Here is a 25,870-nt window from a genome sequence, read left to right on the forward strand (position 1 = left end):
CCTGAGAGCACAGTGTCTGCAAGCCAAAGTGGAGAATTGAAGTACAGGAGCATCCCGTAAATGGGTCAGAGCTGTGCCATTAGGGTTCTGAAAAACTAGCACATGTCATATGCAAAAGTGTGGAGCTAGATGAACACAGCAGGCCAAGCAGCATCTCAGGAGCACAAAAGCTGACATTTCGGGCCTAGACCCTTCATCAGAGAGCTCTCTGATGAAGGGTCTAGGCCCGAAACATCAGCTTTTGTGCTCCTGAGATGCCGCTTGGCCTGCTGTGTTCATCCAGCTCAACACTTTGTCATCTTGGATTCTCCAGCATCTGCAGTTCCCATTATCACATGTCATATGCCAATGTCCAGGGTTGTACAGTGTGAATGCCCAAAGTTCATTCAACATGACCTAAGAGTTGGTGTCTGATGTCTAACATTCTGTACTTCAGAACAAACAATATTTAAATCCAGCAGGTAACCACTCTGATTTCCATGTCAATACTGCGTGACATCGAGCGTCAATGATGTTTGGTAAGACGGGAAGCTGAATATTAATGAGACAACTGGTACTGTTGAGAAGGTGTTTAAAACAAGCAATACACTCCCTTGACCAGTAATTCTCTTTCACTTAGTGAAAAGCTCACCTTGCTACTTGCCAAAAGCATAAAAGATGAAAGGAGATGCTCCTGACACAAACTGATATCACTGGATGTCCTGGATAACCAAGTGTGAAGCCGGATGAACACAGCAGGCCAAGCAGCATCTCAGGAGCACAAAAGCTGATGTTTCGGGCCTAGACCCTTCATCAGAGAGGGGGATGGGGAGAGGGAACTGGAATAAATAGGGAGAGAGGGGGACGCAGACTGAAGATGGAGAGAAAAGAAGATAGGTGGAGAGGAGAGTATAGGTGGGGAGGTAGGGAGGGGATAGGTCAGTCCAGGGAAGATGGACAGGTCAAGGAGGCAGGATGAGGTTAGTAGATAGGAAATGGAGGTGCAGCTTGAGGTGGGAGGAAGGGATAGGTGAGAGGAAGAACAGGTTAGGGAGGCGGGGACAAGCTGGGCTGGTTTTGGGATGCAGTGGGGGGAGGGGAGATTTTGAAGCTTGTGAAATCCACATTGATACCATTGGACTGCAGGGTTCCCAAGCGGAATATGAGTTGCTGTTCTTGCAACCTTCGGGTGGCATCATTGTGGCACTGCAGGAGGCCCATGATGGACATGTCGTCTGAGGAATGGGAGGGGGGAGTTAAAATTGTTCGTGACTGGGAGGTGCAGTTGTTCATTGCGAACCGAGCGGAGGTGTTCTGCAAAGCGGTCCCTAAGCCTCCGCTTGGTTTCCCCAATGTAGAGGAAGCCACATCCCGCCTCCTTGACCTGTCCATCTTCCCTGGACTGACCTATCCCCTCCCTACCTCCCCACCTATACTCTCCTCTCCATCTATCTTCTTTTCTCTCCATCTTCGGTCCACCTCCCCCTCTCTCCCTATTTATTCCAGAACCCTCTCCCCATCCTCCTCTCTGATGAAGGGTCTGGGCCCAAAACATCAGCTTTTGTGCTCCTTAGATGCTGCTTGGCCTGCTGTGTTCATCCAGCCTCACATTTTATTATCTTGGATTCTCCAGTATCTGCAGTTTCCATTATCTCAGATCACTGGATGTCCTGCATGGTTTTGCCATAAGGCTCATTATACTGCTCAGGCCCCCGACAAGATTATGTCCTTTGACACTAAGATTGTGACAGATGTAAAGTAGGACATTGTAAAAAATAGCGACATAGCATGAGACAGAAAGAAACATATTTTAATGTGTTCGCCATAATTTTCAGGCAACTATTCATAGCTGTACTCAACTCTGAATGGCTGTATGATATGATGTTGATTGTTGTAGTCCTTCTGTTAAAAATTGTGCATGGGTCACTTTATCAAGTGACAGCCTGTGTCATCAACTCTTCTGTAAAATAATAGGTTTGGGAATAAACATTACAATCTGATATCATAAGCAAGAAACAGTGAGCTGCAAATCGTTATTTTTGTAAAATGTTATAATATTTTTTCACCTGCATAGGATTCTTTGAAAGGAAGTCAGATAATTAGATGATTGATATAGATTGACGAGTGGAGTACTTGGAGTAAATAATTATCTTAATCATAATTATGAAAAACCATTTTTCCAAAATTCTGCAAAACTAATAATTTGAACAGTTATACTGTATCAGCAATATCCTCCATTATATTCATACCGTAACACAATAAAACATTCTAAAATACTTCCTTGCTCAGCTATCAAACAAAATTCAACATTGATCCTCACACAGAGATATTGGGACAGATGTTCAAAAGCTTTGTCAAAGAAGGTGGTGTAAAGGATATTGATATGTTTTCATACTGTATTTGTTTTTAATAGAACCAAAGTGCAATATGGGATGAGATAACAGGAACTGCAGATGCTGGAGAATCCGAGATAACAAAGTGTAGAGCTGGATGAACACAGCAAGCCAAGCAGCATCATAGGGGCAGGAAAGCTGACATGTCGGGCCCAGACCCTTTATCAGAAATGGGGGAGGGGAAGGGGTTCTGAAACAAATAGGGAGAGATGGGGAGGCGGATAGAAGATGGATAGAGTAGAAGATAGGTAGAGGATATAGACCGGTCAAAGAGGTGGGGATGGAACCAGAAAAGGTGAGTGTAGTTGGGGAGGTAGGGAGGAGATAGGTCAGTCCGGGGAGGATGGATAGGTCAAGGTGGTGGGATGAGGTCAGTAGGTCAGAAATGGGGGTGCGGCTTGAGGTGGGAGGAACGGATAGAAAACAGGAAGAACAGGTTAGGGAGGTGGGGACGAGCTGGACTGGTTTTGGGATGTGGTAGGGGGAGGGGAGATTTTGAAGCTTGTGAAATCCACATTGCAACTGATTGAAATCCACGTTGATACTATCAGTTGCAATGTGGATTTCACAAGCTTCAAAATCTCCCCTCCCCCTACCACATCCCAAAACCAGTCCAGCTCGTCCCCGTCTCCCTAACCTGTTCTTCCTGTTATCTATCCCCTTGTTATCTGCAATATGGGAAGGATTGGTCTAAATTTTGTTCTCAAAAAGCCTGCCATATTCTCAAAATTTTTGATATGTTTTTGAAGCAGGCTTTCATCACTGCAGGGGGTGCTATGAGCATATACTTCAAGTGTGCTGCTTCCAATAAGGCCATGGTTTAGAAGAGCAATGAAAGGAATTAGCAGCTTGGTGTGAAAAATAATGGGCCTCTTATTTCTGTTTCTCGAACTATTTGAAACAAGTGGGTGGTTGTAACACATGAAATAGGATTGCATCCAGCAGGAAGCGAACCATCTGTGTTCAGCACAGATGCCTGAGAAACTCGCAGTTGCGAATATCTTTGGAGAAGTTTGCTTCAAAATTTTTCATGAATATTTTAAGTGTGTAAGTTTTAGACATGGAAACAATGCATGTAGTTCTGTGAGGTTGGTTAGGAACTGCCAATAACTATTTTACATTCCCTGGATTCTCTCATCTACTGGGACTGAGTGTCAGTCAGGTCCCCTGGGGTTTGTAGTGCCTAACGCAGCTGAATTCTGTATTGGCCATGGAGAGATTCCACCTCCCTAAATTTCTCATCTGCCTCCTTGGATGGATGTTGTGGCATACACTGTCCAGACTGTCCTGGAGGGACACCCTCACTAACACCCCCCAGCCAACAAGTGGGCCTGTATATTAAACACCCTTATTGTCTGGTCTGCCTGCGTAGGTTAGGGAGTCGCACAATGGTGCCATATCACATGGTCACAGTAGGTATGCCCCACTAACCAGCCCTATAAGTTTCCTGAACCCTCAAAAGCACAGGTACAAGCAAGTTCTGCAGGGCATAGGAGTCATGGCAGCTGCCAAATCCGCACATTAATCAAACGGAAGTGCTTCTTGTTGACAGATTTGACTTTGTTGTGCTAATGCCCTCTCAGTGCCAGATGTGGAGAGTCTATGGCATCCTGTACCTGGGGGAGCCAGCTATATTTCCAAATCCTATTGCCCTGGCTACAACACCGACCGCGTTATCAGGGAATGAAGTGAATCGGTGTGAACCAGCACAGATATTACTGGTCACTGTCCTGATGTATTTATAGTTGCACAACTGAGAGATCCAATATAGGTCACCCATTGCTCCCTGGATAAAGCACCGAAGTTCAAACAGGCAGTGACTTTCACAGTCACTGGGAGTAGATGATTTTAGAAAACAATATATCTCATCTTATCTTTTTGGTCTATCCCCGTTACCAGCTGTGGGGTCAGTGATCTGCTTCTCAGTTTCTGGCAATGTTGTCTGAAATGTTCTGTAATAATATTCAGTGCATTTAAGTCTTGTGGAAAAGCTTAATATCTCCAATTTATGACTTTCCATGCCAGCCCAACCAAAAAGGTAACTCACTATGAGAAGGATCAGGGACAGAAACTGTATCAGTCTAATGTTTGTACTGGTGTTCCTTCCCACTAGCCCAGAACAGTAATAGCCTCATTATACATAATCCTCTCCTTTATTTAGCTGTATTCATCCTACTGAAGATGTCAATCATTTAAAGGACTATTGCTGGTAGCAAAAAGGCATATAGAATCTCTTCAGAAAATAATCTTCCAAGATTTATCCAGAGGTAGCAGGGTTGGTGACATCAAGGGTTGTGCCTGATGTTCTTTTGCTGGCTCTGTACATATTGAATCAGTCTGTCTGTACAGCTCAGTGGCACAGCTTTCATATAGAGGCCCCACGCTAGCATCAAATTATGCTTTGTGAAAAATTTGCAGTGAGAAAACGAAGTATAGGCAGGATTTCTCCTGTAATGTGACAGATGCGTTCTGGTGTGTCCTCATGCTATTGAAAATTACATTATAGGGAAATTGGTGTAGAAAATTACTATACTGTATAGTAGAAAGTTCGCATTATCCAAGCAGCACCCACTGTTCATCAATTGGGTTACAGCAAAATCGTATTAGCGAAACATGTTTTATAGCAAAAATACATCCAATTGTGATTTTTAAACAATCTCATCGATACTGTAGAATCTGTACCATAACGTAGAATGGATTGCTTAACACTGGAATGTTGTAGAGGAGATCTGTATTTTTCTTATCCTTAGTTTTTTTTAAACCCCTTGAGCACTACGATTGTTTGCTGCAGAATGAACGGGTTTATGACATCAAAGTAGGAATTAATTTTACACCACCGCCCACTGTTCGGGGAAAACAGGTACAGTTTTAGGAGGTGGACCATAATGCCAAGGAATCATCTAGAAGGGCACTAATGGACCTCAAATGACCTCCAGGTGGATCATCCCTCCTCCACTGGCAGGGAAGTCTTGGATATTCCATCCTCCATCTCCCTCCCATCTCCTGCTTCCCAACCTTTGCACATATTATGCTGAGGCTAAAATGAGGAGGTCACCCACAAGAAGATGCAAATTATTTCAGATTTACAAGCATGAATTGCAATTTTATTTCATGAGAATGAACATAGGATACCATACGTATACTCACCAACAGCAGAGCTATTTGAAATCACCCTTTCTAGTCATCATTGTTTTCTTCAGTGCTCCTTTTCCTCTTTTCGTAGGAGCTAAGTTTGTCAGATTCTGTAAGACACACTTAGAGTCACAGTAATTGTGGTGTAAAATGGACAACGCTGAAGCAGCCACCTTTGTGCCATTCCCCTGATTTTCTTTTTTCTTGTCATCATGTACGATGGGCGGCTGGTCCAATATCAAACATTTTCGTCTCCCAATTAATTCTATCCACACTGATGAATCGTGATCTTGTTAAAAGGGGATTTGAATTAAAATAAACATGCATTGGAAAGATTCCTGAAAAGGTTTTCCATGTTTTCTGAAGCACAATCACAAAATAATTTTCAAGAGGTGTTTAAAAAAATTTTGCAAGTTTAAAACTATGAAGAGATACTAAAATCATATTGGGCGTGCAATTTGTTTCAAATTGGACAGAATGACAATACTGATGCATTGCATCATCACATGGGAGAAATCAAAAAAGGTGAAGAGTTCCATAATAATGAACAGTGCACATGAAGAGACATTTTGACTTGAATCGGTTCTTAATTAAGCTGAAGAATACATAATTCCCAGAAACTTATCCTCTGCTTGCTCACCTCTTATCAAAAAAGTATATATTGAAAAAGGCTCAAAATAAAGCTTCCTCTTCAAGTTTTAACAATGGATATTTAGATAACAGTGCAAAGCTTTATTTAGACTATTGATATTAGCATTGTTGGACACTGAAGTTTGAAACCGATCAACAATAAGAAATGTTATTAGAACAATTAATACTGTTTGTCATACTCATAATTTTACAACATAACTGCAAGATTAATTGATACGCTTTAAAACTGTAGACAGCAAATGTGGTTAATCTTTACAATAATTTAGTAAAACTGTATTTTAGAATCTTGAATGATCGACTGATACAAAATAAATACACAAAGTGTATCAAAGGTTTACAAAGCTCCAAAATTACGTAATGTTTAATTAGACCCTGGAAAAGTTCATTCTCAATTATAAGTCTGAAAAAATGATGAACATTTTGTTATTGTCTGTTTGCTGGAAGAGCATCTCTTTTTTTAAACGTTTCTGTGACAACTGATTCAGTAAAAATTTCACAAATTCGCAGAAAGATTAGGCATAGAAACAATAAGGAATTTGATTAAAATGTTCAGTCGAGTTGACATAATTATTCACTATTAGGATGTGACAAGAAAAACAATTCATAACGTTGGACCAAAGATGAACATCGCACAAGTTAGAAGTTGGAATATGTTGTTGGGAGGCATTCCATTAAAAGCATAGATGTGTGTATGCATATATATTATATATGTTAATATTAATTAAAGGGCTAATCCTGTGAAATTAAAGCAATTGTAAATACACATGCAAATATTTCAAGTTAAGATCATTACTTTCTTTAATAATTTGAACTGGTTATGATTAAAAATCATAATGTTCTTTTAAAGTACATTTTGTCTCTCCCATAACTTCTGTATTGATGAAGAGTGGATATTTTACAGGTATCATAAACAATTGTATTGAATTGAATAAACTGCACTGGGTATCGTGTCTCTGGGAATGCTTAGCTTTTAACAGATACTGCGAAACAGAAATAAATTATAAACATGGCAAGCTGCAAAGATGTGAATGTGCCCACAGGCTGTCTCCTTGTGAAACTTAATGCAAATGCTTGGTGACTTTCATGTTTAAGTAATCCAAGAACAAATCTTAACAACACAAACTATTATAAAGCAAATCTTTACAAACAACTACTGCAAGCTCCAAGCAGGTCAGTTATATTACAAAAGTTCTATCCTTTCCACTACATTTGATCAAAGATAGTCTAGTTGACACACATACAGGTAAACAGCACTGAGTGCACACAGGCATCAGTAAAGCACTGTTTCTGGTCACTTGCAAAAATCAAAAGAAAACCACTTCAGCTTTCCTGACTACAGCACTTTGGTCAGGGCACCTATAGTTTTCTGTGGATCACTGAATCTTTTTCCTTAAATGCAATAGGATCCTCTGTCTTGGATATTGACACATATTGACACATGAAAGTCTGATAATTCGATCAGATATTTGATCTGTTCTATCATCCTGCTAAAGCTAATTGACCCATAAATCACATTTTCTTTAATAATTCAATTCAGCATCTCTTCAGCCATTGAGAAAGAGGAAGGTTGAGTCCATTTTGCATGTTATGATATATACAGTCCAAAATATAAAGGGTCCATTTCCTGATTGCCAGTCTTCTAAAGAACCCATGTTTCAATTTCTTAACCTTTTCAAGCAAATTCTGGTGATTTTAGGAAACACAATAACTGTTGAGGAGCACCAGTAAGTTCAAGAGGTTCTTTACAGATTAACTTTCTCCCTTTTCTTGTGCCTCCTGAGATCCAGAAGGTTGGTTTGTTGAAGCCTGTGTTTCCTTATCAGCATCCCCTTCTAATAAAAAAACGGAAAGACAATTTAGAAATCTTTGAAAGTATTGTACAGAATGATAGTTGATTTGCTGAGTCCTATTTCTATTCTTATTTCAGATTCACAGCATCCCAGTATTTTGCTTTTCAGCTGTGGTCATTCATCTTGATGCATATTATACCGCACAGTGTTATAGTGAATTAATTATCTAAAACTACATTGCTAAGTTCCATTACATTTAGTCAACTAATGGTGTGCAAGTAATTACAACAACAATTCATAAAAAAAGTGCATCATAAAAAAAAGTTCATTTCGGATCCTTGAACCTTGTCAGCCATTCAACAAGAATTGGGCTAATCTGTATCTTAACACAATCTATACATCTTGGTTGCATAGTCATTGATTGTTTGTCAAACAAAATCATGGTTTTGAAATTTTCAACGGACCCAGCCTCAGCAGGGTTTTGGAAGTGACAGATCCTGATTTCCACAATTCCTCCAACAGCTTACCCGCCAATTACATCAGGCTCATAGTTCTACAGTTCCTAAATTTCTTCCTACAGGTTTTTTTAATTAAAGGCACAATATGAGCCACCCTCCCGGCACCTCATCCATGGCTATAGATGAGATGGGCACTGCTATTGCTTTCCAAACTTTCTGGGATCACTTGATCAGGTCTCGGAGCTTTATCTACCTTTATGTTTTTTTTGAGACCTCTAGCTCCTGCTCTTCTGTAATGTGGACTGTTTTCAAAACCTCATTATTTATTTCCCTGAGTCCCCTAGTCTTTCTTCACAGAAAAAGCTGATGCAAAATATCCATTTAATAATCTCTCCCATCTCCTGTGTTTCCACACATAGACTACTTTGTTGATCGTTAAGAGGCTCTACTCTCCTCCGGTTACTTCATTGCTCTTAATGTACTTGTAGAATCTCTGGATTACCATAAGACATAGGAGTGGAAGTAAGGCCATTCGGCCCATCAAGTCCACTCCGCCATTTAAATCATGGCTGATGGGCATTTCAACTCCACTTCCTTGCACTCTCTCCGTAGCCCTTAATTCCTTCTGAGATCAAGAATTTGTCGATCTCTGCCTTGAAGGCCTCCACTGCACTCCGTGGCACTGAATTCCACAAGCCCACCACTCTCTGGCTGAAGAAATGTCGTCTCATTTCAGTTTTAAATTTACCCCCTCTAATTCTAAGGCTGTGCCGACGGGTCCTAGTCTCCCCGCCTAATGGAAACAACTTCCCAGCGTCCACCCCTTCTAAACCATACATTATCTTGTAACCCTTACCCTTAACCTTATCGGCCGAAGTTACTTCATATCCTCTTTTAGCCCCTTTGACTTTCCTCTTAAGAATACCCCTACACCCCTTATACTCCTCAAGAGATTCATTTGATCACAGTTGTCTATATCTAACATATGCTTCCTTTTCATCTTTGATCAGAGTCTCAATATTTTTATCCAGCCTTACCCTTCACACTAACAGGAACATAATGGCTCTAAACGCTCACTGACTCACTTTTGAAAGCATCCTACTTGCCAGTTGTCTCTTCACCTGTGATAAGACTAGCCCAATAAACTTTTTAAAGTTCCTGTCTCGTATCATCAAAATGTGCCTTATTTTAGTTAAGAACTAAGAGACTAACTGACTAATTTTAGTTAAGAGTGGTGTGGAAAGTGCTGCTGGCGGTGGTAGTGGAGTCAGATGCATTAGGGACATTTAAGTGACTCTTGGATAGGCATGTGAATGATAGTAAAATGCAGGGTATGCAGGGCAGTTTGATCTTAGAGTAGAATAATAGGTTGGCAAACATCATGGATCATGGGCCGAAGGGTCTGTTCAGAGAAAGATAGGCCATGTGTTAAAATTAAAGACTAATACAACTATGATCATTGGTCCCAAAGTGATCTGCCACCAACAGCTTCACTAGATGATCCCTCAGAGAAATATCCCAAAGACATCAATAACATTTTCCCTAATCAAAATCACAATGGCCCCTCTCCTCTCTTGCCTTCCTTTCTATCCTTTCAATAGCATCGAAACTGTGGAACATTGAGGTACCAGTCCTGTCCCTCCCTCAGGCATGTTTCTGTAACAGCTCTGATATTCCAGTCCCATGTTCCCATACATGCCCTGAGTTCAGCCGCCTTTCTGGTAAGAGCCCTTGCATTGTAATAAATGCAGTTTAATTCTTCAGAGTTACCTCATTCTCTGGCTTGCTCCTGCCTGCCTTGTCTAATTAACTTGCTCTCTTTATGTCCAGAACCATCCTCATCTATCTCGCTATTCTCAATACTGCTGAGGATATCCTATTCTCCCCTTCCTCCTTACTAGCTTAAAAGGCTGCAAAATAGAGCTAGCAAATCTCCCTGCCAGGATATTAGATCACCCTCCAGTTCAGATGAAACCTCTACCTTTGAACTGGTCTTTTCTGTCCCAGAAGAGATCTTAATGATCCAAAAATATGAATCTCCTTCCCCCTGCAGCAGATCCAGGGATCACTACTTTTGAGGTTCTGCTTCTTAACCGCCTACCTAACTTCCTGTATTTACTCTGCAAAACCTCAACATTTTCCTTAAATATGTTGTTCTTAATCAATGTGTATGACAGTCTCTGGCTTTCGACTCCCCCCTTTGACGATATGCTACAACGTCTTTGATCCTGGCACCAGGGAAGCAATATACCATCCTTAATTGTTCCTCATGGTTGCAGAATCTCCTGTTGGTGTCCTGACTGAAGAATCCCCTGTAACAATTGATTGTTTGAACCTTGTCAAACTTCGTTTGAGAGAAGATTCATTCTTGGTGGCCAAGATCTGGCTGCCACTTCTATGTTCCTTTGAGAGACTATTGCCCCACCTCCCCCCAAATCCACTCCCACATAGTACCCAAAATGGTATATCTGTTTGAAAGGAATAGCTGCAGGATATTTCTGCACTACCTTCCTACCTCTCCTGACAGTGGCCCATCTATCTGACTGAACCTGCAGTGTGACCATCTATCTCATTTACAAAGCATCTGTGCTTCTTGTATGCTCCAGTGACATCAATTGCCTCTCCAGCTGATCAAAATGGTCTGATGTGAGAGATATAAACATACGTCCTGCAAACATAATCTCCAGGGGCTGTCAACTGTTCCCTAATCTCCCACATCCAACAGGAGGAACATAGCACTCAACTAACTGCCATAATTGACCCTTTAAAACTGCTAACATAGACTTGCCTAAAGAGACCTACACTTTTCTGAAATCCAGTGTTTATAGACTAATGCTGCTGACACACTATTCCAGGAGAACTTAAAGCCTATATTCTGTGTAAGGCCCAAAAAAAGCTCTAAGTACAACGATTTTCTTTTTTTAAAAAAAAACTACCCTTCCTTTACCCACAGGCTTTAATCTTAAGCAGGCAAAATTCTGCATTAATGAACGATTAAAAAAACGTATGCAAAGACAGTAAGAACTGCTGATGCTCGAGTCAGCGATGACACAGCGAGGAGCTGGAGGAGCACAGTGGACCAGGCAGCATCAGAGAAGCAGGAAATAGGGCTCCATTTCTGAAGAAGGGTCCTGACCCAGAATGTCAATTTTCCCGCTCCTCTGATGCTGCCTGATCTGCTGTGCTCCTCCAGCTCCACACTGTGTTTAAAAACAAATGATCCTGCATTGCTGTGAATACCAGGACATCTGGTGAAGCTTAGATGAAACCTAGTTAGCTCTTCATTCAGTTTCAATTGAGTTCATTGTCTGGTGTGCTTTGACAGTTCAGTCCATTTGGATTTAGTAGCTGAGTTTCAAAAGCAGTGAAACAGCTGGTTACATGCATTTTAATTAATAGTTTAAGACAGGATTAATTGCTTTGGCATTCAGTCCTCAACACACTTACTGATGAAGTCTGTGACCCCTTTAGGTTGACTATTGAATTCTTGAATATGGACCAGTCCACTGACTCTTGCAGTCAGGATTCCTGTGCAAGCTGCATTCATCTCCTTTGACATCCAATGGATGTGTCTGCTTTACTGTGATAGGAATGGGATGCCCATTCATACTTCTGGAATGACTCTGTCCCTGGGAGTTCGGATAGACTAAATAGCTCTCCATGAGAGTGGTTGCATATTCTACCCTACTTATGCAGAACTATCTAAATAACTTCAGAAAATAGTTAATAAATTATTCTTACAGAAATAGTCTTGTTTATGTTGTTATGTTTACTTTTACTGTTCTTGGTTTGTCTCGGCCTGTTGACAATACCTCACCACTTTTTGCATAATTTTCTGTTTCTCATATCATAGTAGATGTTTAGTTATGTCTCTGTCAATTGGCTGTCATTAGCTTTGTGACAGCTCTTGTTCATTTTGTGCCATTTCCTTTGGCTTTGCTCACAGGAACGACGATCATGAATGGTCTGTAAAGGCTCAACTCACAGTAGGGATGCGCTCACTACAGCATAGAAACCTCTAGTAATACCACCTAAATGCAGATAGAAGTTATTCTGTTTCAGGCTACTGTTGTAATCCAAAAGGCAAGGAGATGAAGGATAGAACTGGAGCCCATCTTTGTAAGCAGTGGGAATACACATTACAAACATACACTTAGTCATCTCACAACCATATTTTCACTCCATGACCTTATGTAGGCATGCAATTTAATGTTAATACCTACAACCTACAAATATTTAAATGCAACAATATGCAATTAAAGATTTCCTTCTCCTCTTTAAAGAAAAAGGAAGTTTCAATACAGTCAAAGTTTCAAAACAGTTTAAATATCTAACCTCGATAATGAAATGTGAGGCTGGATGAACACAGCAGGCCCAGCAGCATCTCAGGAGCACAAAAGCTGACGTTTCGGGCCTAGACCCTCTCTGATGAAGGGTCTAGGCCCGAAACATCAGCTTTTGTGCTCCTGAGATGCTGCTGGGCCTGCTGTGTTCATCCAGCCTCACATTTCATTATCTTGGATTCTCCAGCATCTGCAGTTCCCATTATCAATCATAAATATCTAACCTCCATATTTTGTACATAAACTATTACCTTATGAGACATCCTCCCTCTGGGATGCTTAAAAACCCCTTTGTACATACAGCAGCTGAAGACATGATGACTTACATCCACTCACATATTTTCAGAGACTTTTTCCAGTATTTGTTTCCGATTAGAATATAAACCTGTAACCTTTTTCTCAGTCACACTTTTCATTGCATACACACTATTCTAGGATGAATGACTATCAACATAATATTCAATGGGTATAACACATTACTTGGTCCCTTGTACACAGTCTCATGTAAAGTACTTGCAGATCCACTGCTCAGTTACATTCTGTGTTTCACCAGATAAGATATTCTTCCCAGCCATTCTGGTTACCTTCCCAAACTAAAGGACAACTTTTCCTATTTTCACCAATAAGAAATATAACGACAGCAATTGAACTAGTTTATCCATCAAGGGTTTTAGCATGGGAGGTGCCAAAAATGACGAGCTTCATGTTCTTTGCGTCACCTAAGGATGGAAATCTTAAGCATGCATTTCTCCAGATTTATAAAGTTCTCCTTGCAATCAAAACATGCTGAACATGAGGATATTACATACTTAATACCAAGACCTTAAAAGTGGTATTTTCAAGTGCAAAATGAGTTCAACTGATTGCTTAAGCTCTTCTATTGTTGTGTCTCTTCTTTAGAAATAACAGCATCTTCCTATGATGATCTAGTACAATGTACTGTGATTGGAGTAAAACTGTTTAAAAACAGGATCACTGGCTTATCTGATGCCTCAGAATAAACCTCAAACTCTATTTGACTTTTCTGATAATCTATTCTTAAGTTCACTGGTATCTATCAAAACTTATGGTCTTGATGACATTTTCTTTTACATATGGGTGATCATGTTGCAGCTCTACAGGACACTGGTAAGGCCACTTTGGAATACTGTATGTCTTTCTGGTCTCCCTGTTGTAGGAAAAATGTTTTTTAAAACTTGAAAGGCTTCAGAAAAGATTTATAAGAATGTTTCCAGGGGTGGAGGGTTTGCGCTATAGGGAGAGGCTGAATAGGCTGGGACTATTTTCCCTGGAGTGTCAGAGACTGAGTGGTGACCTTATAGAGGTTTATAAAACCAGGAAGAGCATGGATAGAGTGAATAGTCAAGGTCTTTTCCCAGAGGTGGGGAACTGCAAAACCACAGGATATAGGTTTACGGTGAGAGGAAAGATGTAAAAGGGAGCTAAGGGGCAACGTTTTCACACATAGGGTAGTGTATGTAGGGAATGAGCTGTCAGAGGAAGTGCTGGAGGCTGGTACAATTAATATTTAAAAGGCACCTGGATGGGTATATGAATAGGAAAGGCTTAGAGGGATGTGGGACAAATGCTAGCAAATGGGACTGGATTACTTCAGGATACCTAGTCCGTGTGGATGAGTTGGATTACAGACTGTACAGCTCTGTGGCTCTGTGACTAACTTATTTAACAATTATGTCTTCATGGTTTTTAAATTGATCTTTGCCTGTTTTAACAACTTAATAACTACTTGAGGGATTTGAATTTTGTTAATCGTTCTGAAATTTCCTATTCCTGTCTGAAATGAATAATGTGTTTACATGACATGATTGCATTATCAGGGTTCACTCTTTTTTAAAAATGCACTTAAAAGACGTCTTGTTGTTATTACATATTTCCTAACTTCTGTCCATAATGGTACTGTGTGAGAAGTAATGTAGGGCATGTGGCGTGGGTGATCGAGTGAGAGGGGTAAACATTGTGAGGGTTAGTGTGGAAATGAACAATTTGGAGAGTTGGACTAATGCCCCTGCGAAACAGGATGGATCTCTATCCAGTGAAAGCCAGTGTCGACACAGTACCAACGCTGCCTTGGCTTACCTAGTGAGATTGTAGCTGTAAACATTGCCCATTCATGTCTCTGAGCAACAAAAATATAATGGCCAGGGAGAAAGTGATAAGTTTGGGTTGATAAAGTTGATTGAAGAAAGGCTTTACTTACATTGCCACATACTGATTACCCTAGATAGACTATTCTAATTTCTATTTATCATCAATAGTGCTGGATGGTGATCAGTAAATAGTAGTCAATAGCCCAAATGTTTACTAAACACAAATGAATTGGGCAGCCTGACGTGAGTTTCTTTTATCTAAGATGAAAATCTAGCCCTTTGCTGGCTTTTAAAAATATGTTTTGTACAGATATAATAGGCCATTAATTTTTATCACGTGCCCCAAATATTTCTTGCTCCACTACAATTCTTAGTTCACTGTGATAGCAAGAACTGCCGATGCTGGAGTCAGAGATAACAAAATGTCGAGCTGGAGGAACACAGCAGGCCAGGCAGCATCAGAGGGGCAGGAAAGTTGACGTTTTAGGTTGAGATCCAATGTGAAACGTCAGCTTTCCTGCTCCTCTGATGCTGACTGGCCTGCTGTGTTCCTCTAGCTCCACATTGTGTTATCTCTTAATTTTTAGTTCACACAATTTAGAAAATACCACTTTATTTTTCTTAGGCCCAACATGAATGACCTCACACTTCTCCAAGCTGAATCCCATCTGACACTGATCTGTTCACTCATTTCACTTCAAGGTCATTTCTCCCTTGCATTCAAGTTAAACTAAGAATTATAGTATGAAGCCTGGCTGTAAAGAAACTAGAATAAATGAATTTATGTGATCTTGTGCACAGTTGATCACTTTTGAAAATTAGGTCAAGATTCCACAAAATCACGTATAACAATGATTAGTCATGATCTGGGAGGTTTTGCTTTGGGTTTTACAGTGACCATAGAATCCTTACAGTGTGAAAGCAGGCCATTTGGCCCATTGAGTCCACACTGACTCTGAAGAGCATACCACTTAGACCCACACCCCTACCTTGTCCCTTGTCCTACTACATTTCCCCACACATCCCTGGACACTATGGCCAATTTAACATGGTCAATCCACCTAACCTGCACATCTTTGGGCTGGTGCATGCTCTCTTAAGTCTAATGTAGGGACCAAGCTTTATGGAAGTTTGGCTGAATGGTACTTAACACAGGCAGTCCTTCCTTGTAATAGTAAGTGCTAAAAGAAAAATAATGCTTCAGTCACCAACACTTGTGAGTGAAATATTAAAAGCATTAGAAGAATACCTTTTACTGCCAGAAGTTCCAAATATTGCATATTTTTTCTTCTGAATGGTTAAGGACCTATCAAAAATCTTCATTTCAAAACAATGAGTCACAGAACTAATGTAGCACAAGAGGCCATTCAGCCCCTCAAGTCTGTAATGGCTCTCTGAGGGGTAAATCTCCACACCTTGTCCTCATAGCACCACAAAATCTGTGTTTTCAGATAATCCAGTTCTCTCTTAAATATCCAGTTAATCTTGCCTCCTCCTACTCTCAAGCAGTACATTTCAGACCCTAACCATTTGCTGTGTGGAAAGGTTTCTTCTCATGTCTCCATTGCTTATTTTGCAAATTATCTTAATCTTCTGTTCTCAATTCTTCCACCAAAGGGAACAGTTAATTTCCATCTACTTAGTTGAGACCTCTTACGGTCTTCAATGCCTCTAACAAATCTCCTTTCAAACTTATCTCGTCCTAAAGCATGAACCTGTGAAGGAAAGCCAGGCACACAATATTCATTTAATACCTTAGCTATTCCCCTTCGATTTTTTTTCATTTTTAATCAGCCTCACTCCTTCTTTTGCCACTCTTTTACTATCTATTTGTTTATAGAAAAGCTTTGGGATTCACTTTTGTGTAAGCTGCCAGTCCCTTTCATCATCCCTCTTTGCTTCTTTAATTTACCTTTTCAATTTCCCTCTGAATTTTTTATGTTCAATCTGGTTCTCAGTTGTACTGTTCACTTGACATCTGCCCTAAGCAAACTTTTCACCTTAATTTCTATCTCTTTCATCATCTAGGAAGCTGTAGTTTTCTTTGTACTACTGTTCTCTTTATTGGCAGAATATCCTGACTGTGCCCAAATTCTCTCTGCTTGAGGCAGCCAATTGCTCAGCTCCCGTTTTGCCGTCTGCAGTAGGTAAGTTGGAAAGATTTGATTCCAACTTACCAACTGCAGAATCATTCTAGTTGTATTGAAGCTGGCTTTTCACTGGTTATTTGTTCTTACTGTAATTGATCCCTTGTTCTTGTTCCAGAGCTAACCTAAGTCTAGGTTACAACGATGACTGTTAAATGCTCTACTGACGGCTTGATCAAAAATACTTCAAATTGAGGTATACAAGATAATGAGAGGCATAGATAGAGTCGATAGCCAGAGACTATTTCCCAGGGCAGAAATGGCTAGCACGAGGGGTCATAGTTTTAAGCTGGTTGGTGGAAAGTATAGAGGGGATGTCAGAGGCAGGTTCTTTACGCAGAGAGTTGTGAGAGCATGGAATGCGTTGCCAGCAGCAGTTGTGGAAGCAAGGTCATTGGGGTCATTTAAGAGACTGCTGGACATGCATATGGTCACAGAAATTTGAGGGTGCATCCATGAGGATCAATGGTCGGCACAACATTGTGGGCTGAAGGGCCTGTTCTGTGCTGTACTGTTCTATGTTCTATGTTCTATGTTCTATGTCCAGCAGCATCTCTGAAGAAAAACATCAGAGTTAACGTTTCGGGTCTGGTGACCCTTCCTCAGAACCGAAACGTTAAACTCCGATTTTTTTCTTCACAGATGCTGTCAGACCTGCTGAGCTTTCCCACCAACTTAGTTTTTGTTCCTGATTTAAAGAAACCACAGTCCTTTCAGTTCGTATAAATTTCAAATCATGCTTCACTTATATAACCTGTTGAAAATGATGATGATTGTATAATTATGTGGTGTAATATTTTATGCTCTTTAAAGAGTAGTGGCTTTAAAACAAAAGTAGCCCATATCCTGCAAGATAATCGGTCTCAGGCTTAATAGACTGCAAAAGAGATTAAAGCTAAGGATAGCTAAAAATGGTCATTTATTTACATCACTACCTACACAACTCCCTAGATAGAATATACCAATATCCAATTATCATCACTGATACTGGACAGTGATCAATAAATAGTGATCAATAACCTAAATGTTAACCAAAACCAAACTAATTAATTGCTCAATTGGTTTACTTATAAGTTAACTTACTGTCTGTAGTCTAAATGATGGACAACAAAGACTTTCCTTCTCCAATAATTTGACAACAAAGATCACAGGGTCAACACCTGAAGAACACAATCAGTTAAAAGAGCTGATAATATCAAACATTTTCACCTTTTTTATCAATATTCAGCTCTGCTAATTTAAGGCTTAAGTCACTTGTGTTTACACCAGATGGAGAACCCAGGATGTCGTGCAGTGCATTTCTCCGTCCGGTCCTTCCTGAAGCGATGAAGTCTGCATACGAGGTTTCAACATCAGTCATTGCTGACAAGTTTCCACATAGCAATACCTGCAATTCAAGCACATTAACAAATAAGAGTTTATAGGAAGAAGCAGCATAAAATTCCTGAGAGAGAACTCCAAATGTACCTGTCACATGTTCATGGCAGCCGTAATTGTAATCTGTGTCACCCAGAGTCTTTCAGCAGTGTTTATACATAAACGTTTCATACTTCTGCTTTAAATGCAAGTGTCATTATTGTGAATGCCACTATGTATAAGCCAGAACAAATTATGCTTCGGTCCTGAAAAAGTTGAATGTGTCAACTAGTACAATATTTAGTTTATTTAATAGCTTGCACCTCAATCAAAAATAACCAACTATTTTAAAAAGTAACCTAAAGGTAAAAGCAGTTAGAAAATCATTATAATCTTTCAAACTCCCCACGCACAAAGAAAAGGATATCTTTTCTTACGGTAGTTATTCATTGTTCTTCAGAAATCTCTAAGGTACCTTAGCAGATACTTAACCAGTGTAATACTTATTTAATTTGCACTGCTCTATAACAATACAAGGTAACCAAATGATTTGGCAGGAAAAAACAGCTTTTTTTTCCTTTGCCCCTAATTCAGTGATGGGATTTTGTAGTCATGAAGGAAGTGCATTGTAAATAGAGTTCAAAAGTTAAGAATTTCCTGAGTGTGGGAATTTTCTGGTAAGCACTGCTGGTAGGGAATTATCCAGAGTTCAGTGCAGTTGTACAGGATTTCATCATAAATAGAATGCAGAAGTTGTCAATTTGGTAAGAATGCGAATTTAGTGCAGAGGGGAAAGGAGCAATTGCTTTATTTGCCGTGGCTTGTGCAAGCTGGCAGCACGTGCGCTTGATCATTTTGACTAGTGCTCAGTACAAGTTAATGTTCCGAGAATTAAATACAAAACAATACATCAAACTGGCATGTGTATATAAAAATATAAAATAATCTAGACTAATACATGACAAGAGCAAGTTGTGTATCTGAACTGCAGGATGTGGAACTTTGTGAACAGTGAGACATTTTTTCTATGCAAACATACATGAATTTGAAGTCTCTGTTTTACATAGGACCCAGCAGATGGCCAGGTAGATGATGGCATCTTGGAGTAGGAGCTGTCTAAAGGAAAAAGGAGGAGGGGAAGCACAAATTGGTAGTTCTAGGATTTTTAGAACTCTTCGTCACAGGAACCATCATCCCACATGGTATGTTTCCAACCTGCTGCAAAAGGGAGGGACACCTCAAACTGGTTGGAAAGGATGTGGACAGGAAGGAGGAGGGTCCAGTGCTTGGGATCCACGTTTGGATGAACAATACAGGAGAAGTAGGCAAGAAAAGCTTCAGTGACTAGGTGCTAAATGAAAGAAGATGACCTCAATAGGTCATAACATGTGATTTGGCACAGGGATAATCAGATTAGGGAGGTGACTACATAGGTTATAACATGTGATTTGGCACAGGGATGATCAGGTTAGGGAGGTGACTACATGCCTGGAGGAGTGGTGTGGGAAACAGGGGTTCCAGACACAAAATGTCAGCTTTCCTGCTCCTCTGATGCTGCTTGGCCTGCTGTGTTCATCCAGCTCTACACTTCTTTTATATCAGGGGTTCAATTTCATACATTTTCAGGCAATTATATTGGGCAAGGCATTAGGGAATTACTGAATCTGGCTGAGGCTTAATGGAAGGGATAAAAAGAGTGGTCTGAAGACTTTTAAATTAAGTCATTCTGATGGGAAAGACAGTAAAAGTGGTATTAATAAAGTTTAAAAACAAATAGACAAGCACAACAACAATCAGAAACTGAGCTTAAGGAACAACAGGTAAAGGGGAAGAGAATAAATGAAAATAAATGAAATAAATGTAAAGTGTTTACGGTTGGAAAAAGAAATAAGGAATGTATAAGTAAAACATAATAGCAGAAAACAGTGGCCCAAAAAAGTGTTCTTAGTGCAAATATACCAGTATAGGCAAGAAATTAAGTGTACTGCAGATACAAATTCAACTTGGAGGATAATGATATGGTAGCTGTTGCTTAGACACGTGAGAAAAGCACTCAGTAAAAGGAACAAAAATAAGCCAAGGCACAAGGTGTACAGGAAAGACCAAGAAAATGGTAAAGGGAAAGGAACAGAATTTGAGATTGAGTGTGACTTTCCTTGACTGCTGGGAGAGGATGTAATGAAAGATAAATAGACAGCAGTTATGACAATAGACAAGTATGGAGCTAAGGCAGTGTAGCAATTTCGGGATTTTGATTTTCATATCGATTGTGATAAAGACTAGCACATTACAGAAGGGTAATTAATTTCTTCAGTGTGTCGAAGATGTCAAAATTTTCTATAATCACAGTTGGAACAGTGAGCTGAGGAGTATGACAAACTCCATCTTGTAATGATTCACAAGTCAAATTTTAGTAAACAGCCTGATAGTGAATGAGAATTTATCTAATAATGGCTATTATTAAGCTCAAGCTCACTGTAGTATTTTGAAAATACACAAGAAGTAAGGTTCGAGATTTACGTAAGACTGACTTAGGTGCAGTCAGCCAGAGACTGTTCACAGTAGACTGAGTAAATCTGCTAATGGGTAAAACGACATAAGATCAGTGGGAGGTGTAATTTAATACAATATGGAACCAGTTTATATCCCAAAAAGCAAGAGCTTTACTTGCCAAAAAAAAACATCCATGGACAACAAAAGAGGTAAGAGACGCCATAAAGCTAAGATAAAAAAACTTATAAAATGCAGAAAATAGCATAAATCCTGGCAAACAAGAAAGGTGCAGGGTTCACAAAACAGGTATTAAATGTCACAGAATTGGAATATGAGAAGAAATCTGCATGGAAAATCACAATCGTGACACATTTTTTCAACAAATTAATTCATACAGTTGTTGGGAGAAATACAGCGGGCCCACTGAAAACACTGATACGAAGCTGTATTTTACTTTTACTGCCTCACTGGTGGCTGTGTTGAGTTTCTTTCTTTGAAGTCCACCGTGAAGCTAGTGAGCATTCTAGCAGTATCTTACCAAAATTGCTTCATTAACTATGCAGGCTTACACTGTCCCTCTCGTCTGATTTCAGCCCTGACTCGTCACTTGCCTTTCTGGAATTAACCATTGGTGAGATATTCCAGAAAAGATCATCATCCCTGGCACCAGTGTCCTCTTTAGAAGCCAATTATACAACCAGGCAGTGCTGTCAGTCTGGAGCTGCACAGACCTGAATGTTGCCAATAAGGGAAATTTGTTGCCCTGCTTTGTGGGCAGGGGCCTGAAGGGCATGAGAGGACATCCTCTGCCCTCAGGACCTGCTGAGGGTGCCAAACCACGCCTGTCTGGACTGACGTTTTTTCCTGGCTCCCATCTGGGGGAATGCAGAGCAATGTAGGAATAAGGTCAATGACCTTCTTCACTCCACCATTGTAAGTGCCACCATTTTCTCTTCAATGACTTACACTCTCTTTCTCTGCTATTGTACTACCTCCTACCGAGCCTCCACCATTCTCACAATGTCTTCACCACTTGCCCTCTAACCCTACAATCGTTCCGAGCTGCCCATTCACGCACTTGCATCACCTCCCCATTCGCACCAAAGCTAACATCTATGTTGTCCACTTTCATCATCCGTAATACCTGCCTCTCTCTTTTTCCAGGAGGAGAGCAGCCCACAAGAGGGGAAAGAGTCAAGGACAGGTGGTTGGCTGCCTGACAATGAGTTCCTTATTCCTTATGTGAACAGCATCTTGACTTGACCATCTCAACTGGCAGACTGTGTCCGATTCTCTAAACTGGAACTGCGGCTGCTTTTGGCTTACAGTGCCAGGATCCCACAAGCTATCCCCCCTAACTTTACTGAGGACTGCTGTCAACCATGATGAGCTTCCTGCCTTTGTGTCTGCACTAAATGGGAGGGCAACATATCAGTAATATCAGCCTAGTATCTCTGGCTGAGGGTGGAAAATGGCAATAATGAAAGACAATGCAGAGTGATGCAAGGCAGTGATCTTATGAGCATCTAGGTTGGCTCAGAGTAAGTGAACATTATGACAGCCAGCAGACACGCTGAAGGTGTAGACTTGGTTTAGTCAATGAGCTGATGGATGTCCCTGAGTGAGCAGTGTTCTCATAGCCGCATATGATGATAGTTGCAATATTACTCAGCAATGCAACATTGAAGTGCAGATGCCTCTGGCACATGTCAGATGCCAAGGTTCATGCATAGAACATAGAACAATACAGCGCAGAACAGGCCCTTCGGTCCTCAATGTAGCACCGGCCTGTGAACTAATCTAAGGCCCTCCCCCTACACTATCCCATCATCATCCATATGTATGTGGGATGTGTTTGGCCCATGCCTATGAAGTGTGCCCAAGACATTGGTGCTTTGGGTCTAACACGGAAGCCCTTTGGAGCAGCGAACTGACGTTGCCATGCAGCTGCAAGTAAGAGACCTGGCTCACCACTTGGCAAATGCATAAAAAGATGGCGTGATTAACTCTTGGCATCAACCTAAGTCTTAGCAGACATTCTGCGCAATTCTGCCACAAATCCCACTGTAGTCCACATTATCTAGGCCCGGTTAAAATAGGCTATTGTGGAGGGAAACAGGACAATGATGGCTATGTCAAACAAATCCTATGCATTTGTATTTATAGTTGTGCAAGAGAATACCATACCCTTCTTGTTGCCTTTATACAACATGATACATTCATGATAATTCACAACTCATTAATATATACATTACCATTCCCTCAATTCCTATAATGGGCAGGCATGAGGATCTACACCACAATTAGACAAATATATTTAGACATCCTTCACACATGCGAAAGAAAAAAATATCAATTCTCATTCACAAAACCCATTGAAAGATTTTAAATATGCTTGTGAATGCAGTCTGTTATAAAATCAAATAAGCTTCTATTCAGTAACCACATAAAACTCAGATAGTCCTTGAATAGCCTCTTAAGACTTCATCAATATTTGACTTCAGGCACTGCAGTGGCATATCTTGTTTTCACTCTGGCAGCTGAAGTCCAGTTCTTTCTAAATGTTTTTAAGGGTTGGAGATTGAAATAACTTCAGATCAGAGTTTACTCAACCTTTAAGAATGCTGGTGCTTCCTCCGTAAAACTGTGACTCCCTCACGGCACACTCCCCCGACATTTGCGATGCCAAGGCATACAAGGATATGGGCCAAGTACTAGAAAATGGGATTAGAACAGTTATGTGGTTGTTTTTGACTGGCATGGACTCAATGGGCCAAAGGGCCTTTTTATGTCATGCAGACCTCGATTACTCTAAAACTCTTATCACAGGGAAAATGAGGGTAGGTGGGAGTCAGTACAAATTTCAAGTGGCTGTGCTATGTTTATGTTTACTACCAGCCCGACTCAAACCCCACCCACATCCCACTGCCAACAAAACTAGGATCGGCTGGAAATTGGCTTGAGACCTTTGGATCCAGGTTCCTTTTTTTTTGGAAAGAAAGATTCCTGGAGTCATTTTAACTCTGAAAATCCAGGCCTGGTTTTCTGACAGGATGTCTCACATAATAACAGTATCTGCAAAAATGTGGCCACATTTGAGTAAACGTTTAGGTCCATTGTTCTAAATATTTGCAACATCAGGCAGCATGTCACCCAGATGTGTGCTCATGACAGATAAGGCTCCTTATAGGCAGGATAATAGATTTTGAGGTAATGGGCACTAAGAACATTGATACCCTCCTACCGCCCAATTTGTGAACACCTTCCCTAATATTCTCTTAGGTTCAAATTTGCTGGTGTTGATAGGTAAGAAAAAAAGAGAGGCTGGCTGAGTTCCTAGGATGGTAATGGACTACGTCCATTGGTCTTGTTTTGTCACCCATGCTGGGGCTCCTATACTCCACTGTAGTCCCTCCAAATGGGCATTGTAGGCTTGTGTTAGTGAGACCCTAAGACTCAGTTCAAATGTCATAATCTGGAAGTTAGCCCTTATGTCCAGGCTTTTACGATGTACACCCACAAAGGCAAAAATCTTACCTCCTACCACTCTAGAGAAAGTGGGCAGTTTCTGACAGCTTGGAAAATGCCCTTGGACAGGAAATTGGAGGGATTAAAGAGATATTGTGGATATTATAGAACACGGGGCAATGTAGCCCACCATGTCTGTGCCAGCCAGGATGCCACTCTAGACTAATTCCATCTGTTTGCACAGTGTCCATACCCTTTGTTCCTTGCCTGTTTGTGTGTCTATCTAAATGCCTATTAAACGTGCATCCGATATATTTAAGAAAAAAAAATTAGAAACATTTAGGGCAAATATGCATAGTAAGCCAATTTTGACAATGTATTCTCAAGACTCCCACTCACAACAAGACTATTGTATAATGCATGCGAGTGGGAGGGAGTTTCAAAAATGCGTCTTTTAAATAAAGAATAGTATTTCCTGTGAACTTTAGAGACGGCATGAAAAGATAAAAATGGGAAAACAAGTCGTTTATCAGAAGAACCCTTTTTAGAAAAGAAATCCAAATAGTTATAAATAACATATTTATACATGTCATGCCATATCAAAGAACAACAATTTGACGCTCCCTTGAAAATCAATAAAAACACACACTTCTGATATTGTGCTTACAGTCTCGATTTAATTTGACAGCTCTCAGGAAGAAGCAGGTGGCCTGTGGTACTGATATACCAGTTAATTCCGAATGGCACTACACCAAGCAGAAAGACATTGAAGTCAAATGCTATACTCTCTCTAGTCCTGTGCTAAATGTCATGACCAATTCTCAATATTACTAAAAGAGTCTGGCCCTGCCCTCAACCAGTAATCACACAATGTTCACTTTCCAGTAAGTTTTCCGAAAGAACAACCATGGGCCTAAGCTGCTTTGTCTTGTTTCTGAGCGTTGATAGTCTGGGTTGTTTTCTGCAGTCTGTCTCCCTCTACCTTTTCATTTTCACTGGAAAACCAACTACTCTATTATAAAGAACCAATTTCCCAATTCCACCTCGGACTGTTAAATAAATATTATAAAACCCTGTGGTGGGGGTTGAAAATAGCTTCAGTCAGATCAAAACCAAACAAAATGAAGGTTTAGATAATAAAGTGTGAAGCTGGACGAACACAGCAGGCCCAGCAGCATCTCAGGAGCACAAAAGCTGACGTTTCAGGCCTAGACCCTTCATCAGAGAGGGGGATGGGGAGAGGGTTCTGGAATAAATTGGGAGAGAGGGGGAGGCGGACCGAAGATGGAGAGAAAAGATGATAGGTGGAGAGGACAGTATAGGTGGGGAGGTAGGGAGGGGATAGGTCAGTCAAGGGCGGACGGACAGGTCAAGGAGGTGGGATGAGGTTAGTAGGTAGGAAATGGAGGTGCGGCTTGGGGTGGGAGGAAGGGATGGGTGAGAGGAAGAACAGGTTAGGGAGGCAGAGACAGGCTGGGCTGGTTTTGGGATGCTGTGGGGGGAGGGGATGAGCTGGGCTGGTTGTGTGATGCAATGGGGGGAGGGGATGAGC

General features: G+C 40.7%; 1 protein-coding gene across 3 annotated transcripts in view; it reads right to left on the minus strand.

The window, feature by feature from the left end:
* Positions 1-6,058: 6,058 nt before the first annotated feature.
* pkia (cAMP-dependent protein kinase inhibitor alpha) overlaps positions 6,059-25,870 on the minus strand; it is a 110,595-nt gene continuing 90,783 nt past the window's right edge. For all 3 annotated transcript variants that reach the window (XM_048530086.2, XM_048530085.2, XM_048530087.2), the window contains 2 exons: positions 18,211-18,388; positions 6,059-7,987 (listed from right to left, as the gene is read on the minus strand). In XM_048530086.2, coding sequence (XP_048386043.1) covers positions 7,905-7,987; positions 18,211-18,361 — 234 coding nt within the window. In that variant the 5' untranslated portion in view covers positions 18,362-18,388 and the 3' untranslated portion in view covers positions 6,059-7,904. The remainder of the gene's footprint in view (positions 7,988-18,210; positions 18,389-25,870) is intronic.

This window comes from Stegostoma tigrinum, chromosome 5 (genome assembly GCF_030684315.1).
Source record: "Stegostoma tigrinum isolate sSteTig4 chromosome 5, sSteTig4.hap1, whole genome shotgun sequence".
Lineage (NCBI taxonomy): Eukaryota > Metazoa > Chordata > Chondrichthyes > Orectolobiformes > Stegostomatidae > Stegostoma > Stegostoma tigrinum.